The sequence below is a fragment of the Globicephala melas genome, chromosome 11 (assembly GCF_963455315.2).
Source record: "Globicephala melas chromosome 11, mGloMel1.2, whole genome shotgun sequence".
Classification (NCBI taxonomy): Eukaryota; Metazoa; Chordata; class Mammalia; order Artiodactyla; family Delphinidae; genus Globicephala; species Globicephala melas.
In genome coordinates this window covers 51,004,686-51,024,109 of record NC_083324.2, presented here as the reverse complement: position 1 = coordinate 51,024,109, position 19,424 = coordinate 51,004,686, and the positions used below count along the sequence as shown (strand labels likewise).

General features: G+C 38.9%; 1 protein-coding gene across 11 annotated transcripts in view; it reads right to left on the bottom strand.

Annotated features, from left to right (window-relative positions):
- Positions 1-19,014, bottom strand: part of CLASP2 (cytoplasmic linker associated protein 2) — a 183,856-nt gene extending 164,842 nt beyond the window's left edge. For all 11 annotated transcript variants that reach the window (XM_060307485.1, XM_060307486.1, XM_060307489.1 and 8 more), the window contains exons 1-2: positions 18,805-19,014; positions 4,436-4,514 (exon numbers count right to left, since the gene is read on the bottom strand). In XM_060307485.1, the coding sequence (XP_060163468.1) occupies positions 4,436-4,514; positions 18,805-18,999 (274 nt within the window). In that variant the 5' untranslated portion in view covers positions 19,000-19,014. The remainder of the gene's footprint in view (positions 1-4,435; positions 4,515-18,804) is intronic.
- Positions 19,015-19,424: the final 410 nt, after the last annotated feature.

Here is a 19,424-nt window from a genome sequence, read left to right as displayed (position 1 = left end):
TAGTAAATGTTAGATATTATTATGTACTAAGCACTGAATTATCTCACTTAATCCTCATAACAATCCTATGAAACAGAGTAGGCCCGTTTGATAGAGAAGGCCCAGAGCAATTAAATACTTTGACCAAGGTCACACAAGTAGCAAATAGTGAAATCAGGATTTAAGTAATCTACACAGTTATAACTACTTCCATTTATTTGTGACTGAGGTGTTTTGTGTGTGTGTGTGTGTGTGTGTGTGTATTAACAACCACATAACAATAATGAAAAAAAAACAGACACTTCATTCCTGAGAGGTAGAGTTTAACTCCAAAACAAAATAAAGGGACTTCTCTGGTGGTCCAGTGGTTAAGACTCCGTGCTTCCACTGCAGGGGGCACGGGTTCAATTCATGGTTGGGGAACTCAGATCCTGCATGCCGTGCGGCACAGCCAAAAAAAAAAAAAAAATTTTTTTTGGCCCAAACGGGGCTCACTTCAATTTAAAAACTAAAATTTGTAAAACATAAACAACTAAAACAAAAAACCTCATACTACATAAACTTAAGATTTACAGCTATTAAATTAAACAAAAAAATTCATAATTTTTTTCCTTTTTAACATATAAACTCTTGGAGTCAAACAGAACAAGATTTATTTCTAGCTCTACTGGTTATTTAATTATGCAAGATAGTAAACTTCTCTTAACTTCAAAGTTTCTTTGTCTGTAAAATAAGGAGGGATTCAGGTCTATACCTCACATAGCTAGTGAGAGAATAAGTAAAACTGGTAAAAAGCACCTGTGGCCAAGCCCATAACAACCATTCAGAAGTGTTAGCACTATTCCTTAAAGATCTGTAGATAATGAACATGCAATCAATAATTATTGGGAATACAAAACAGAGCTTTTCACTCTGTAAACTCTCAAAAAGAACTTGTTAAACAAACAAATACATCTATCATAGACTGGAATTTGGACAGTGAAAACACGGAAGAAATCTGAAGCATAGGTGTTAGCATATTTTATTCTCTTAGCATTGTACAAGATGCAAACCATTGTACAAGATGCAAAGCTGATGACCAGGCATCCTGACTGTTCTAATACCCTTTCTACAAAACCATTTTGGACTAAAACTATCTGTTTAAGATTTGTAAAATATGAAATCCTTTACTGTTGTCATAAAACCAGGCTTGGGGGAATCATAAAACCAGGGTTGGTGGTCCAGTGGTTAGGACTCTATGCTTTCACTGCCTAGGGCGCAGGTTTAATCCCTGGTCAGGGAACTAAGATCCCTCAAGCTGCATGGTACGGCAAAAAAAAAAAAAAAAAAACTTGGTTGGTGATCAGTGTTAAATGTAAATTGTATTTTTTTTTTTTGGTTTGAACATTAAATTTTTCCACAGTACATGTAGTCACAAGAGAAAATTTAAATATATTAAAGAATTACATTAATAGAGTCCATACTTTTTTTGGTACTTTGTCTAAAACTGAACATGAACCTCAATTTTCCTAAAACTTCACTTTTAATGTAAAAAGATAAAAAATATCTGTAATGATAGTTAATAACCTAAGTGTACCAAAAGGAAAACAATATCACCACATCAAGTTATATATATCTAAGGTTACATTATCAAAAAACCCTTCAGCACATAACTTAATTCAATTCCCTCCTTTTACGGAAAGGCTCCTAAAATGGTTTGGCTAAGATCTATGATGGAGTAAAACAAGAAAGCTAACTCTGGGATTCTTAGTCTAGTACTATATCTCTTTAAGAGCACACAGATATACTGTAGCCTCTCTTGTAGAGCTGTCATACAAATTAGAAATAATTATTTGAGGATAATCTTTCATATATGTAAAGTAGAGAAGCCCAGTAAATGGATAAAAAGTGGGCATTCAATAAATGGTAGCAAAACTGGGATGAAATTTTCCTATTATATCACACTGACTCTCAAGTAGTAACAAGTTCAGGTTTCACTAAGAAAAATAATGAACACTTAGGGTTCAAAATGAAAACAATACTAACAGTAAATGCACACAGATAACCAGAAAGAGTTAGGAGATTAAAACATAAAGTTATACATATGAGAATATGTAGATATGTGGGAAACATACAGAAAACACTAACCAACAAAAACAACTTAATGCAATTTATTAATATTTACAGGTATAAGAATCATGAAGTAAAAAACAAATTCAGTATTTGGTAAGATTAACCTGCAAACCTCCCAGATACTGAAATCAGAAGTAAATCGTTAAAACAGAAAGGAAGGGGGCTTCCCTGGTGGTGCAGTGGTTGAGAATCCGCCTGCTAATGCAGGGGACATGGGTTCAAGGCCTGGTTTGGGAAGATCCCACATGCTGCGGAGCAACTAAACCCATGCACCACAACTACTGAGCCTACGCTCTAGAGCCCACGAGCCACAACTACTGAGCCCGCGCGCCTAGAGCCTGTGTTCTGCAACAAGAGAAGCCACCGCAATGAGAAGCCAGTGCACCGCAACGAAGAGTAGCCTCCACTTGCCACAACTAGAGAAAGCCTGCACACAGCAAAGAAGACACAACACAGCCATAAAAAAAAAAAAAAAAAAAAAAAAATCCAAAAAAACCCCAGAAAGGAAGGACCATGGAGAAGAAGAGAGGATTTCAGAAAGAAATAACAGCACAGCAGAGGCATAAACAAGCTAAGCCAGAACTAACAAGAGTGAGCAAGTTTTTGATTAACAACAGTGGAGAGTATTTACTGACAATCACAAATAAATAAGGCTGCTGAGGTGGAGAAGAGCCATACACGCTGAGAGAACTGAAACACCAAGGACAGAAAAACAAATAAGGTTTGAAAACAGGACAGTCCTGGGAGGCAGCAAACTAGGGTTCTAGTCCTAATACTCCTACTGCCTCAATATGAGCAGTCAGTAGGTATATCAAACCCCACCTGGTCCTCCTTGTGTCTGAAAAATAAGTGAGATACGTGATACCTAGAATTACTCTCAAGTCTAAAATATTGTCTGTAACAACTAATAACAGGGAGCTACTACAGGGCAGGGGTGACAAACAGAGGTGCCTACAGTCAGGGAGGTACCAGAAATGCCAAAAATGAACCAGACCTAAGAACTGCAGTATTCCAACCTCTGTGTATTATAACTGAAATTCTCAGTTATGAGGAAACAAGAGGAGATGGGAGGGACTTATGGATTGGAAAGCTCATGACCCAGACAAAAAGGAAGCTACGACAGAGCTTCTCCCTTTATTTACACGTGGAAATGGAAGAGCAGGGTTGCCACACTGGCCAATTTTTCAAGACAAGCTACAAATATGAATTTTTACTAACAATGATTCAAAATACATTAAGAGAATACATAAGCAAGTAACACATGTTTGCAAAGCACAGTTTTTAACATCTATCATAGGATTTTAAGCAGGAGACTGACAGCTTAAAAATCATCTTTTCAGAAGATATTCATACAAAGATTGAATTGGAACCAGGTATTGATTAAAAAGGAAATAACAGAGATAGAGAAAGTCACTAAGATGCTTCTGCTGAAAGGATAGACAATAAAAATAAAAGAAGAAATTGGCAGAATTTCGTGGCATACCGAACATGAAGCTGACCAAAGATAATTTGAAAATAAGGGTGATGATACATTATGAGGCATTAACTTAATCCATAAAAGAAATCACAAACATCTGAGGTTACCCTTAAATATATTTCTATATAATAGGACCAAATCCACTCACTGAAGCACTCCAAAAGGCACACAAAGGTCACTTAGGTTTAAAAGATAAGTCAAAGCCAACTTTGCAATCTAACTACTATACAAAGAGCTTTATACTAGCACATCGTTCTGGACTGCAAACACACTGTAAGTAAGTGCTGCTCAAAGTACAGCCAGCAGCCCAGGACCAGTCTACAAACTACTTGTGGTAAAGAAATTGTAAGTTTTTCTAAAACAAGGTTTGGAAACAATCTGACCAAAGTAAATTATACATTTGTTGAATCTACCAATAAAAAACTGAGCCTTGTATTTTTTTCATTTCATTTTGCTGTAATTTATTTGTATTGTATTTTACAAAATATTGGTCTGCAGTAGACTAGCAATGAAAAAATTGGTCCTTCACCATAGATAAGTGAAAAGTGGTGCTGCGAATTATATTATAAATTATTAATATGTTACAAAAAAGTAAAAGATAAGTTAAAAATTTGAAAATACAAAGTAAAAATCTATTAGCAGTATATTCGGTAAGTTTTTTGCCTTTGTTTGTTTTTGTCTTAAAAGGAACATATTTATTTAAATAGGCTTAAAATCTTTTATGTTCGGCAAATTAAAATGCTAAGTGGCAGATCTCTGGGTTGTATAAAATTACATTTTCGCATTTACAAAGAACTAATTCTGTTAAAAATTATGAGAAAAAAGTATGTCAAACCCTACAATAATTTTTAAATAAAGTTAACTTACCCATTGCTACATAGGACTTAAATCGTGTTGATAATCTGTCCACGAAGGCACTTAAAATTTCCAGTCCCATTAATGACACCTACAGATTGAAAGAAATTTTAATGAATACAAATTATTGATGCATATTTTATTTTATTTTTTATTTTTTGCCGTACACGGGCCTCTCACTGTTGTGGCCTCTCCCGTTGCGGAGCACAGGCTCCGGACGCGCAGGCTCAGCAGCCATGGCCCACGGGCCCAGCCGCTCCGCGGCATGTGGGATCTTCCCGGACCGGGGCACGATCCCGTGTCCCCTGCATCGGCAGGCGGACTCTCAACCACTGCGCCACCAGGGAAGCCCACTGATGCATATTTTAATATCAGTATGTAACTGCTGACATAAGATCTTCATATATTACCAAGTTTTTTAAAAAATAAGGAGATTGAAATATTCAGGGTGAACAGTCATGAGGGTAAGCTTAGCACCCTATTCTCAAATGGTTCAATAATAATAATAATGATGATGACGTGCAAATGCAGGAAGATAGTGATATAGCATATTTGGCAAAATATTAATAACTGGTAAATTAGGTGAAGGGTACACAGGAGTTCACTGACTATACCTGTCACTTTCCTGTAATGTTGAAATGTTTCTTAAATGAAACAGTTAAACAAAACAGCACATTTAATTACAGAGGAATTCTAGCTTCTGTCTGGCATGAAGAAACTGGAAAAAAAACCATCACTCCCACCATAAACAAGAAAAAGCCAAATAATCTACAAAACCATAACTATTCTTGAATTCATCAGAAAGCTAAGGTTGTAGAAAAATCATCTAGGTTGAAATCTTTAGGAAAGACAGGTGCCAAGGAGAATGGGACATAAGCAGTAGGTCACATGTGGCAGAGGACAGATGGAAAATGAAGCTGAGATGCAAGTGCGTAAAAAGAATTCAGCTATATTCAACTCACTGTTAATAGTTGAGTGTGGGTTAGCATGAAAATACAGAATCCCTATTAGCTGCAGACACAAGGAGAGTTCACAACCACTTGTCAGCTCTTTCTCCACAAACCTCCACTGGACACTCATAATTAAGACTGAGGACAGGGCAGGAGATAAGAGAAAGTCTCTTGGTGGTTACAGGTCTCGTAGGAAGGGAGCAGCTGCCTCTGCAGGAAAAGCACAAACCTTTCCCGTTTCCTTGTCCTACAAGAAACGACAGTTTGAAGCTACTGAGGGAAAGACAACGCTGTTACCCTCTAGACAGAGGTAAAAACTCATACCTATTAAGTAAAGAGAAAAGGAAAAAAAAAAAAGGCTTCTACTTCAAGGGTAGAAGCAAAAAACCATGCTGGGCTCCGATGATTAAAGGTTTCAGCTGAGGAGGGGCAGGATTTCTGATAAAGCCTTGCCCCCAAGATTAAGGGACAGAGGGTTCCTAAGACTGAAGCTGGACCAGGAAAACAGCTGGACCAGCCCCACTACCCATAAACCAGCCAGCAAGAACAGAATAAGAAGCAACGGCAGTCTACCACTGGGGAAGAAGAAAACCCCTCTATGAATCATGAGAAAAAAGAAGGCCTAAAGTGTGGGGGGTGGCGCAGAAACATTGAGGACCCAATAATTCCACTCCTAGGTATATACCCAAAGGAATTAAAGCAGGACGCAAACAGATGCTTGCATGCCAATGTTCATTACGCATCATTCATTACAGCCCGAAGGTGGAAAAGCCCAAATGTCCATCAACTGATGAATGAATAAACAAAATGTGGTATATGCATTCAATCAAATATGATTTGGCTATAAATAGTAATGACTGACACATCTACAACATGGATAAACCTTAAAACATTATAAGTGAAAAAGCCAGATACAAATGGCTACATGTTCTGTGATTCAATTTATAAGAATGTCCAGAATAAGCAAATCCATAGATAGAAAGTAGATTAGCGGTACTTAGGACCAGCGTATGTGGGGGATAGGAAGGTAACAGCTAAAGCTACTAGGTTCTTTTTTTCTCTTTAAACATCTTTATTGGCGTATAACTGCTTTACAATAGTGTGTTAGTTTCTGCTTTATAACAAAGTGAATCAGCTATACATATATATATATTCCCAAATCTCCTCTCTCTTGTGTCTCCCTCCCACCCTCCCTATCCCACCCATCTAGGTGGTCACAAAGCACCAAGCCAATCTCCCTGTGCTGCTTCCCACTAGCTATCTATTTAACATTTGGTAGTGTATATATGTCCATGCCACTCTCTCACTTCGTCCCAGCTTACCCTTCCCCCTCCCCGGGTCCTCAAGTCCATTCTCCACGTCTGCGTCTTTATTCCTGTCCTGCCTCTAGGTTCTTCAGAACCAATTTTTTTTTAAACGTCTTTATTGGAGTATAACTGCTTTACAATGGTGTGTTAATTTCTGCTTTATAACAAAGTAAATCAGTTACACATATACATATATCCCCATCTCTTCCCTCTTGCGTCTCCCTCCCTCCCACTCCTCTAGGTGGTCACAAAGTACCGAGCTGATCTCCCTGTGCTATGCGGCTGCTTCCCACTAGCTATCTATTTTACATTTGGTAGTGTATATATGTCCATGCCACTCTCACTTTGTCCCATCTTACCCTTCCCCCTCCCGGTATCCTCAAGTCCATTCTCTAGTAGGTCTGTGTCTTTATTCCTGTCTTGCCCCTAGGTTCTTCATGACCATTTTTTTGTTTGTTTTTTAGATTCCATATATATGTGTTAGCATACGGTATTTGTTTTTCTCTTTCTGACTTACTTCACTCTGTATGACAGACTCTAGGTCCATCCACCTCACTACAAATAACTCAATTTCCTTTCCTTTTATGGCTGACTAATATTCCACTGTATATATGTGCCACATCTTCTTTATCCATTCATCTGTTGATGGACACTTAGGTTGCTTCCATGTCCTGGCTATTGTAAATAGAGCTGCAATGAACATTGTGGTACATGACTCTTTTTGAATTACGGTTTTCTCAGGGTATATGCCCAACAGTGGGATTGCTGGGTCGTATGGTAGTTCTATTTTTAGTTTTTTAAGGAACCTCCATACTGTTCTCCACAGTGGCTGTATCAATTTACTTTCCCACCAACAGTGCAAGAGGGTTCCCTTTTCTCCACACCCTCTCCAGCATTTGTTTGTAGAATTTTTATGATGGCCATTATGACTGGTGTGAGGTGATAACTCATTGTAGTTTTGATTTGCCTTTCTCTAATGATTAATGATGTTGAGCATCTTTTCATGTGTTTTTTGGCAATCTGTATATCTTCTTTGGAGAAATGTCTATTTAGGTCTTCTGTCCATTTTTGGATTGGGTTGTTTGCCTTTTGATATTGAGCTGCATGAGCTGCTTGTATATTTTGGAAATTAATCCTTTGTCAGTTGCTTCATTTGCAAATATTTTCTCCCATTCAGAGGGTTGTCTTTTTGTCCTGTTTATGGTTTCCTTTGCTGTGCAAAAGCTTTTAAGTTTCATTAGGTCCCATTTGTTTATTTTTGTTTTTATTTCCATTTCTATAGGAGGTGGGTCAAAAAGGATCCTGATGTGACGCATGTCATAGAGTGTTCTGCCTATATTTTCCTCTAAGAGTTTTATAGAGTCTGGCCTTACATTTAGGTCTTTAATCCATTTTGAGTTTATTTCTGTGTATGGTGTTAGGAGATGTTCTAATTTCATTCTTTTACATGTAGCTGTCCAGTTTTCCCAGCACCACTTACTGAAGAGGCTGTCTTTTCTCCATTGTATATTCTTGCCTCCTTTATCAAAGATAAGGTGACCATATGTGTGTGGGTTTATCTCTGGGCTTTCTATCCTGTTCCATCCATCTATAGTTCTGTTTTTGTGCCAGTACCATACTGTCTTGATTACTGTGGCTTTGTAATACCGTCTGAAGTCCGGGAGCCTGCTTCCTCCAGCTCCACTGTTTTTTCTCAAGATTGCTTTGGCTATTCGGGGTCTTTTGTGTTTCCATACAAATTGTGAAATTTTTTGTTCTAGTTCTGTGAAAAATGCCATCAGGGTTCTTTTTGAGGTGATGAAAATGTTCTAAAATTGACTGTGCTGACTGTCATGCATACCTACAAATATACTACCAAAAAATGGGCTGTACACTTCAAATGAGTGAACTGTACAATATGTGAATTATATCAATAAAGCTATTTAAAAAATTAACTGAAAGTGCACCAATAGACACACTCATACACAAAATTTCATAGATGATAAAAGCAGTATCTCAAATCAACAGGAAAAACATGAACTCTTAGTAAGATCTGACTTAGGAATCTACCCCGGAGATATACCAGCAAAATTATGAGAAGACACACAAAGATTATTGCAAGAGACTGGAAACTATCCAATCATTCATCAGTGGTATGGGACAGATTCAAAAAATTATGGTACATCCACACTAGAGAGTACTATGACACTTTAAAAATAAAAATGAGGGCTACCCTACTTCTGTTATGCAATGCTCTCCAAGATATATTAAGTGAAAAAAGCAAGTTGGAGAAATGCATGTGTATATTTTAAAAAGGGGACTACAAATAGATTTAGTTATAAATGTTTATTTAAAATATAGCAACAATGGAAAGATAATCAGAAAAAAAAATTTATGGTTGGCAATAGGCTATAAGGAACAGAGAAAGAAACCACACTATTTTGAATATACCTTCTTTGTAGCAATAACTAATTTCATTGAAAATCAAATAAAATAAGTAAATCTAAATGTATACTCAATTAGTAGCATAACCACACAGAAGACTATTCCAAGTGACTTTAAAATACAGCAATTTGACTATTATCTCTCCAGTGGGATATACCCTAAGGACAAAAATGAAACTCTGCAAAAAAGAAACTGTCAATGTTTTGAGAAATTCTGTTGATAGAAGGAGATACAGATAGAAGATATATAATAGTAAAAACTGCAGTCCTGAATCTGAATTAGAATATCAGTATGAACTCATGATATATTTTTCTTTAAATTAAACCTAACCCTATGCATTGAAAAAAATCTGGAAACAATGATCAGATGAGTAACAATAAGTTCCATTAGTACCCACACTGTAGTTTCCACATACCATTTCCCACAAAAAGGAACCAAAGCTTCTTGGAGAAGTGGCTGATTCCAGGGCAGGAGCAGAAAATATGATCTCATTATACCAGATATCAAAGACTCTATCAAAGATTATTAGGGTCATGTGACAGAACAGCTTGGATATTAATAAGGATAATAACTGGGGACTTCTCTGGCAGTCCAGTGGTTAAGACCCTGCCCTTCCACTACAGGGGGCATGGGTTCGAGTTCGATCCCTGGTTGGGGAACTAAGATCCCACATGCTATGCAGCGTGGCCCAAAACAAAACAAAACAAAACAAAAAAACACCAAAGAAACCAGCCTGAACATTAAAAAAAAACGGGGGGGGGGATAATAACTGTATTGTCTTGAAATGCATTACATATAGTTAAATGCAAGAGTTCATAATGATAACAAAAACTATCTGGTCAACACTGGAGGATACTAGTTATTTTTACCTCATTATTTTGACAATTAGTAAATAAAGAATCATACGAACTATAAACTATAGTTTATATATAAACTATACCACTGGGTAACCAAATACTAGTAAACAGTGGAAGTTTCTCTTTATAAAAGTATTCCAGCTAATGAATGAAGGAATGACATAATTAGAATATCATTTTGCAAACCCTAATGAATAAGAGATCTAAACACTGAACATTAATGGCTGCTACCGTCACTGAACAAGACCTTACGTGCCTTCCTAATGTTACATGCCAGCGGGTGGAAGAAGAGCACTACTTATGAAGTAGTCTTGCCAAAAAAAAAAAAGACTGATTCTGATCAAACTTTAGATCCAACTACCAATTTATAAGAAATACAGAGAAAACATCATAGGAATGAAATCAGCAAAATCCAGACTGTGGGAAACTCTACCACAAACAAAAGCCAAGAATTTTTTTAAAAGGCACTGAGGGAGAAACAGATTAAGAGACTTAATAAACATGTTAGGACTTCCCTGGTGGTGCAGTGGTTAAGAAACCACCTGCCAATGCAGGGGACACAGATTTGATCCCTGGTCTAGGAAGAGTCCACATGCCGCAGAGCAACTAAGCCCATGAGCTATAACTACTGAGTCCACATGCCATGGCTACTGAAGCCCGCACCTACAGCCCATGCTCCACAACAAGAGAAGTCACCACAGTGAGAAGCCTGCACACTGCAACGAAGAGTAGCTCCTGCTCGCTGCAACTAGAGAAAGCCCACGTGCAGCAACAAAGACCCAACCCAGCCTAAATAAATAAACAAATAAACATGTTAACTGAGGTAAGCAGAAAAATGGCCTCCCAATGTGTTCACATCCTAATCCCCAGAGAAAAGATTAACTACATGGTAAAAAAAACTTTAAAGATGTGGTTAAGGATCTTAAGATGGGGAAATTACCCTGGGATTATCCTGGGCCCAAGAGTCCTTATAAGAGACAGGGTGGAGAATCAGTCAGTCAGAGGAGATGTGATGACAGAAGCAGTGGTCAGAAAGAAAGATCGGGAGGATGAGATACTGAGGGCTTTGAAGATGGAAGAAAAGACCATAAGCCAAGAAATGTAGGCAGTTTCTAGAAGCTGGAAAATTCTCTAAGGTCTCCAGAAGGAATACAATCCTGCTGAAACCTTGATTTTATACCAATAAAACCCATTTCTGACTTCTGACCTCCAGGACTGTAAGAAAATAAATGTACTTTGTTTTAAGATACAAAGTGTGTGGTAACTTGTTACAGCAGCAATAGAAAACAAATATATTAATGAATCACAACATGTGAACCTTATTCAGATCCTGATTTTTCTTAAAACAACTAATTTAAAAATTTGTACTACATTTTTAAAAACTAGAAATTTAAACCCAACATATTTTATATCAAGGAATTTTTTATGTATAATAGTATTGAGGTTATGCTATTTTTTTTAAAGAGCACTTATTGATATCTTTGAGACATTAATAGAAAGACTTAACTGATGAAACAATATATTTGCAATTTATGATAAATTCAATATTATAAAGATATCAAATCTTCCCCCCAAAAGATGACATCCAATGTAATCCCAATAAAAAGCCACAATTTTTTGGTGCAACTTGACTAGCTGGTTCTAAAATTCGCATGGGATAGTAAATAAAGACCCAATAATAGCCAACACATTCCTAAAGAATCTGATGAGTGAATATGACACAGCAAACATCAAGATTTACCACGGAGCTACAAATAACTTTCTTGAATTTCCATTTAGACATCTTTCAACTTAGCCTGCATCTTGGCTAAGGATCCTTTCAGTAGAATACTAAAACCCTGAAAAAAGAAGAAAAAACAACTAGAGCAGTATTCCAATTTGCTCCTCACCAATTTCTTAGGAACTCAAATGCCTCCATTCAGATCCTTTAAAAAGAAGAGCAAAAATAATGTACTTTCTAACATGTATATATAAAATATAAAATAAAAATATAAAACATATTATATAATATAAAATATACAACAATAAAATATGTAAAATATATAATATATGGGAATTCCCTGGTGGTGCAGGGGTTAGGACTCGGCACTTTCAGTGCCAGGGCCCAGGTATGATCCCTGGTGGGGGAACTAAGATCCTGTAAGCCTCGTGGCTCAGCCAAATTTTATATATATGTATGATTGTGTATATATGTGTATGTGTGTATGTGTGTGTATATATATATATATAGAAAGAGAGAGAGAGAGAGAGAGAGACATAAAAGCACAAATAACATACCTTTTAACAGGTAGAAAAACAGAAACCCCAAAAAGCAAACTTTGGGCTACAACCAAGCTTAAATTTTACGGTGTTTTTAAGCCACAAAACTGAAAATTTTTAAAAATGTATGGGGAATTCCCTGGTGGTCCAGTGATTAGGACTTGGGACTTTCACTGCCAAGGCCTGGATTCAACCCCTGGTCAGGGAACTAAGATCCTGCAAGTGGCATGGCATGGCCAAAAAAAAAAAATTATGAAATTTTATTAACCCCAAGAAGTCCCAGAACCTTTGGGGTCATTTTCCTATTCTTTCTTTCTCCCTTTACTCCCTTTTTACCTCTGAATTACAAGTGGTTGAACATCTTTGAGTAATCTGACATCAATAAACTCACACGCAGGTTGTCATCTTGGTGACAGAGTTTTAATTCAATATAATGTTTAATCTTCAAAATGATTTAAATCAGAAATGTTGTCAACCAACAATAAGCTAAGTAATTGCACGCGACAGTAATTACCCCCAATTTAAGAATCACAACTGGGACTTCCTTGGCGGTCCAGTGGTTAAGAATCCGCGCTTCCACTGCAGGGGGCAAGGGTTTGATCCGTGGTGGGAGAACTAAGATCCTGAATGCCACGCAGTACGGCCAAAAAAAAAAAAAAAAAATCACAACTTTCCATGTAAAAGTCAGAAAGCCTGACAACAAGAGTTCTTGAAATCTAGGTAGGACATAAGCTTAATTCAGAGTCATAGATTTTTTCCACCATAGGTGCAACAGAGGAAAGACATGTGTTATTCATAACAAGCATACTTCTGTAATGCTCCTTCTCTCATCAGGAAATACTGTAGGTGTACAGGACTTTTTTTCCCCACACAAATTAACTCAGCATCTAAGAAAATGAGTAAAAGAATGGGATAGAATAATTGGCAAGTGAACATGTATGCACAGATCAAATAAGTAAAACATGATGGCTTACAAATTTTGAAAACCTGAACAGAAATATCAGGTTTTTATATAAATATATTAAAAAACTATTTCCCTCAAAAAAGGAGGGAAATAAGTAACTTAAAGATACTGATAAATTCTAGGTAGGGCAAGGGGGACAAGACAGGAAGTACAACCCAATATTTCCACTGCTAGACACATAACCAAGAACAATTATTGGAGACACACAGTATTCTTCCCTGCAGCTCTGCAGCCCAAAGGTATATGGCCATACTTGGTAGCCCTGCTGCCAGTCATTTAAGTAAATAAAAGCCCTGTTTGAAGTTATCAGAGGCTAACACTTTTGTGTGTGTGTACACAGTTTTACTATATGAGGTTTCCAGGAATGCAGCCAGCAGATAAATCAAATGTGCTTTCACACACTTTCACTGATTCTACAAATACTGAGAGCCTGCCATGGGTACAAATGCTGGAAGGTGGGTACATACAGCAGTGGGAATCTTAATAAATTCTAGTTCCTTCAATTTTCTCAGTGAAGTAGGAAGCAAGGCCATCAGCTGAAACTGATGATGGAAGCAGAACTATTGATAGGTCTGAGGGGAGAGGAACAGATGAAAGAATGAATGAACCAAGAAAACATAGGAAGATTGCCAGGCTCCAAAGAGGACCCACTTGAAGGTCAGGAATTTAAAAGGAAAGCAGAGGCTTCCCTGGTGGCGCAGTGGTTGAGAGTCCGCCATGCAGGGGACACGGGTTCGTGCCCCGGTCCGGGAATATCCCACATTCCGCGGAGCAGCAGGGCCCGTGAGCCATGGCTGCTGAGCCTGCGCGTCTGGAGCCTGTGCTCCGCAGCGGAACAGGCCACAACAGTGAGAGGCCCGCGCACCGCAAAAAAATAAATAAATAAAATGAAATCAGTTAGAGGTTTTGTGTTTTTCTCCATCCACCTTCAGTTGCACTGGTGCAGATGCAGGGTAGGTAGAGTTCGATTAACTAGGATTATATTTTATCAAATGAGAACCACAAAGGAAAAGTGAGGAGGGAGAAGAGAATTAAAAATGAATGTAAGGGTGTGATTGACTGACTAGGATATTTAAACTCAGACAAGAGGGATAATGGGACAGTTAAAACTTAAATGAATTGGATGTCACATGGGGTGGTCAATCTCTTTAAGATGGTATAGTCAAAGAAATAAGGTTCAGAATTTATAGTCACAGAATATCACAACCACCAACAGTAATGCCGCTGGTGAAGTCTGAATAATGAGCAACCACATACCTATAGTGGTCTGAATCGGCATTTATAGCAATATGTACTGATGCAGCCATCTGACTAGCATTATGTCTTCCTGGGTAGTCAGGCTGGCACATTTACATATTGAAACATTTTATCTCATTATAAAGTATGTGTAATTTTCCTTTATAGTACAGTTAGGTCATTACTGGGATTTTTTAAAATGATGTGTACTGAGTATTATCTATAAATTTTATTTCAGGATTGTAAAGGGGGCATTAAAAGAAGGCACTGAATCTGACAGGGTTCAGAATCACCACCCTACAGAAACTCCCATGCACATGTACAAGGTGACAATGCAAAAGGACAATGCGAACAGGAAAAAGTTAAAAACAACCTGGATGTTCTTCCTATATGGCAGGTAAAGGGAAGAGACAACATCCATATATACAGATAGACTTCAAACTAAAAAATAGTATATTGTAAGAAATTGATGGTTTATAAGATATACAATCAAGGTGATGCTAACATCGAAAAGTATCATCCTTCAAGTGGCAAAAGGGCTGTGATTTTGGATTATAACACTTGAAATCCTAGCACATTACTAGCCCAGCACTAGTTATAATATAAATGGTACTTACTGTTTTCTCCATTTTTAGGGTCAACTTGTTATAGTTGCAGATAGATAAAATTAAAAAGTGAGAGTAGAGCTGACAAATGATAGGATATTGAAGAGGTTTACAAAAGTACAGAAAAGGAAAGGAAAATCCTGATCTCCCTTGGTTTAAGTACTCCACCAATATACCAGGTCTAGGACCTACGCCAAGATACTTTTATCTTCTTTTCTACAAAATGAGGAAATAATACTGACTTTCTAAGGCCACCTTAAAGATTAAAATGAGATAATGGAAATAAAGCACTTGAGACAATGCCTGATACTCACTAAGGACTTTTAAAATGGTGGGTATCATATTTAACTGCATTTTATAAGGGACACTTTATTGCTGTTGTACCATTTTAAAATTTGGGAACTCATGAAATCACAGGACTATCCTTACCAAAGTCAAACACCAGAGCATATATATTTTATATAATATACATACCTATTCCCACATTTTTAATCTTCAATTATGATTTCTCCACTGGGATGAAGACCCCAACCGTCCGTTTAACATCTCAACTTGGATGTCAAACGACCTTCTCAAACCTAACTTTTTACTTCCTTCACCCAACTTGTTTTCTCAGTCTTCCCCATTTCAGTAAATACTACCCTCTATTGGTGCTCAAGCAACGCAACTACCCCTAACTGCTCTCTCTCAATGCTCATATTCAATGCAAGAGGAGGTGCTATTGGCTTTACCACCAAGTCACATAGCAAATCTTCCACTTCTCAGTACTGCCACTGCTACCAAACAAGCCTTAGCCACCATCGCTCTCCTTCTGCTTTTGCTGCTTTACTGTCCACTGCCCACAAAGCAGCCAACCCTCTGCATAAAAACCTCTGCCAATTTAGAATAAAATCCTACGAAGCTCTTTCTACCTGCCTCCTCAACTTCACCTTTCTGAACACCTCACTCATTTGTAAACTCTAGCCATGCTGGCCTTCTTTATGTTCCTCCACAGAACTAGGTTCTCTGCATTTGCAGTTTCCTCTCCCTAAAGGCATTCTTCATTCCTGTATTTCTTTCCTGTCTGTACTCAAATTTCACCTCACTTCCTTTACTTCCAAAATAGTCTCATCTTCTCCTCATTCTTTCACATCAGTTGATTTACAAACACTTGTTACTTGAAACTATTCAATTTTTATACCTATCTGTCTCCAAGACAGCAGTGATCTCACTCTTCCCTCCTTTAAATCACTCTCTCAGTGAGGTCTTCAATGACCAACTATTTAAAATTCCAACATCTGCATCCTGCCCAACATTCCTATTCCCTTCACTGCTTTTCTCCAAAGCATTTACCACCATCTAACATACTACAGATTTTAGTTATTTTATCTTGTTTATTCCTCTGCCCCCACGAGAATCTAAGCAAGGATTTCTGTCTGTTTTTCACTATTGCATCCCAAGTGCCCAGAAGATTGTCTGCACATAGTAAGTCCTCAATTAATATCCAAATGAAGCTGAATGAATAAGCCTTTCTAGTCTTGTTCACAGGTGGGTCTTCAATATCTGGAATAATACCCAGCATATAAGTATAGTCACTCAAATTCACTGTTATTAAGAAACTCAAATTCTGTAGTACTATCAAATCCAAAGAAAAACTGTATTTTGTTCAGCATAACTTGAAATTTAAGTACATTTCTATTTGTATGTATGTTCAAAAAATTCCATGATACACTTTTTTCAAAAGATTTAAATATTCATTGTATCTTGAATAAAAAATGATGACCTAGCTTGGTAACTTAGTTTATAAATCCCAAATAAACTAATTAGAATGCCCTCTCCCTAACAATGTCAGAAAAGCTCTTATACTACAGAATTCAGTAGAAAGGAGAGAACTAATGATTCAAGGAGAGATCAGAATTAATGAATTAATGTCCTTGAGAAGGCAAGAGGGCATGGGATACACATGCCTTCATACCCATGTGGGGGGATTGGTACTAGTGGGAAAGACAGATAATTTGTTCACTATAACAGAGAAGACAGAGTTATATGGGCACAGCTACAAGGAAGTATGTAGGTGAGGATGTGGGAGTTCTCTTCGGATTTCTGAAATTGTCTCAGGCTATAGTATCTACTGAGGACCATGGAGAGAATGTGTAGTAAAGAGATAAGAACTTGAGTCAGATCCCTGAAGGATTCTAACTCTTAAGGATCAGTTAAAGGAAAAACATAACACTGAGTAGAAGTAGTGCTTAGAGACAAGAAAAAACAGGATACTGTGGTATCACAGAAGCCAAAAATATGTTTCAAGAGATGGGACTACTTAACTGCCATTCACTGATGGTACATCTGAGGAGTGAAATGGCCCAAAGCCAATTCAACCACAGCCAGCGTAGAGGTGACACATCAACCTTCACTTGGGAAGGATAGCAAGCATTACCAAAGAGCCGACTTTCTACAGCAGCCTAGGCTGTAACACAAAATCACCTATCTTGAGTGTGTATGCTCTTCTTACAGTGTAAGTAAATTTAGCTTGTTTCTTCCAAAGAAATAAAACTAATCCCCTAAACAGTAATGACATATTCTTAAATATTAACTCCCAAAGTTTTTAAAAATAATAAAGAGATAGTATATAATGGAGCACTGAAGTGGTTAATTCTCAAACTATTATTCTTGTAAAACGTCAAATCCTTCCAAAACTCATATAAGTTTCACCATTAAATCTGCATAATAATTTTAGAGTTTGCTTTTCTTCTCCATGATGATAATGCTTTCAAAGTACAGCCTATTCGCTGGGTTATAAGAATCTATTACTAAGAATCACTTCATCCACAGGACGTTTGGGCCAACATTTTAAAGCAACACTGCCACCAGAAGACTAGAAAGAAAAGTTACTGCCAAAAACCACAGTTCAGGCTGATTACAGAATATTTACCTGGTCTCCCAACTTGGCTACATTACAACCTGCCTACTACCGGCTCTTCAGAAACACTCATTCCTTCTTGTACATCATCCTTTTCTTTTTTTGTTAGCATCAGCTAACCTTCTACGGCACGGTTTCAAATACGAGTCAGTCCTCAACTGCGGCAAAACAAAATGACAGCATTCAACTGCCTTCCGTCGGCCATAACGAAAAGCAAATAAATAATGCCATGAGGTCAGCATCTTTTCATTAGATTTAACAGTAAACTTAATCAGGCATGCTATTAAGCTCTAAAGATGCCTTAGACACGAAAAGCACAATCTTCCAGACACACACACACACACACACACACACAAACTATATAAGAAAAAAAGAAACAGGCGATTAAGTAGGATAAAAATCACTAATGAAAAAAGAAAAAATCACTAATGAACAGGGATTAACTTGACATCTTTCAACTTAAAATTTGTATCCTCATGTCCTACGTCTTGGTCTGGGTAGTGTTTACATAGGTACGTAGAAATGTAAAACGTCTTCGAATCTTTTATGCATGTAAATGATCACTGATTTTTTAAAATACGTGATGAAACATTATATCCCACTGACAAGGAACTCCGCACGGTGCGGTGTCACGGAATCGCTGAATTTGTCACTGTTCACAATTGTGGAAAAAGTTGGTCGTGGTGGGAAGTCGGTCTCCGGCTCGAGTTCGGAGAGGCAGGCTCCCCGGTGGGGGATCGTCGGGGGACCCCGAGTTCGCTAGGCGGTTCCGAGGTGACCGACGCCCCCCCGAGGGCTCGCCCGGCCGGCCTCGTACATCCGTGATTAAAGGGCCGACGGGGGAGGGCGTGCCCGGCCAGGCCGCGCCGCTGCCGCTTACCCGGTAGTTGCTCGAACCCACCCAGCCGGTGAGAGCGTCGACCGTCTTGCCCAGACAGCCCAGGTCCTCCTCCAGGTCTGGGATGGCGCCGGGGACGCCGAGGTAGAGCAGCAGCTCCTGGCCGACCTGCAGGCGGCCGCCTACGTCCTTCTGCTGCACCTGGGCGCTGAAGTACTCCATGCAGCGGGGTTCCATGGCCGCGACCGCTCGCCCGCCCGTGAGGGACCAACTTTCGCCGAGCGCCGCCCAGCCGCCAGCGCGGGGCCCCACGGGAACGGGAGGGACGCGCTCGCGGGTTCGGCCGAGGCGCGGCTCGTGGGGCGCGGCGGGTGCAGCGTCAGGCGCGGATCGTCCCCCAAACGAGTCAAACTCGGCGCCCCCCGCGCCCCAACCCGCTTCAGAGGCCGTGGCCGCCGGCGACGTCAGCGCGCGCTTGACGTCAGCGCGACGCCGGCGGGCGAGCGCCCGCCCGCCTGTCCGGACTCTAGCTTCGCGGAGGAGGCGGGGGCGGAGGCGGAGGCAGGGGCGGGAACCGTTGGGGACAGTGGGACCCCTGCGGGGAATTGGGGTCGGACCGTGTTGGCACCCCCGGGAAGCCGACAGTTCTCTGCAACCCGCCA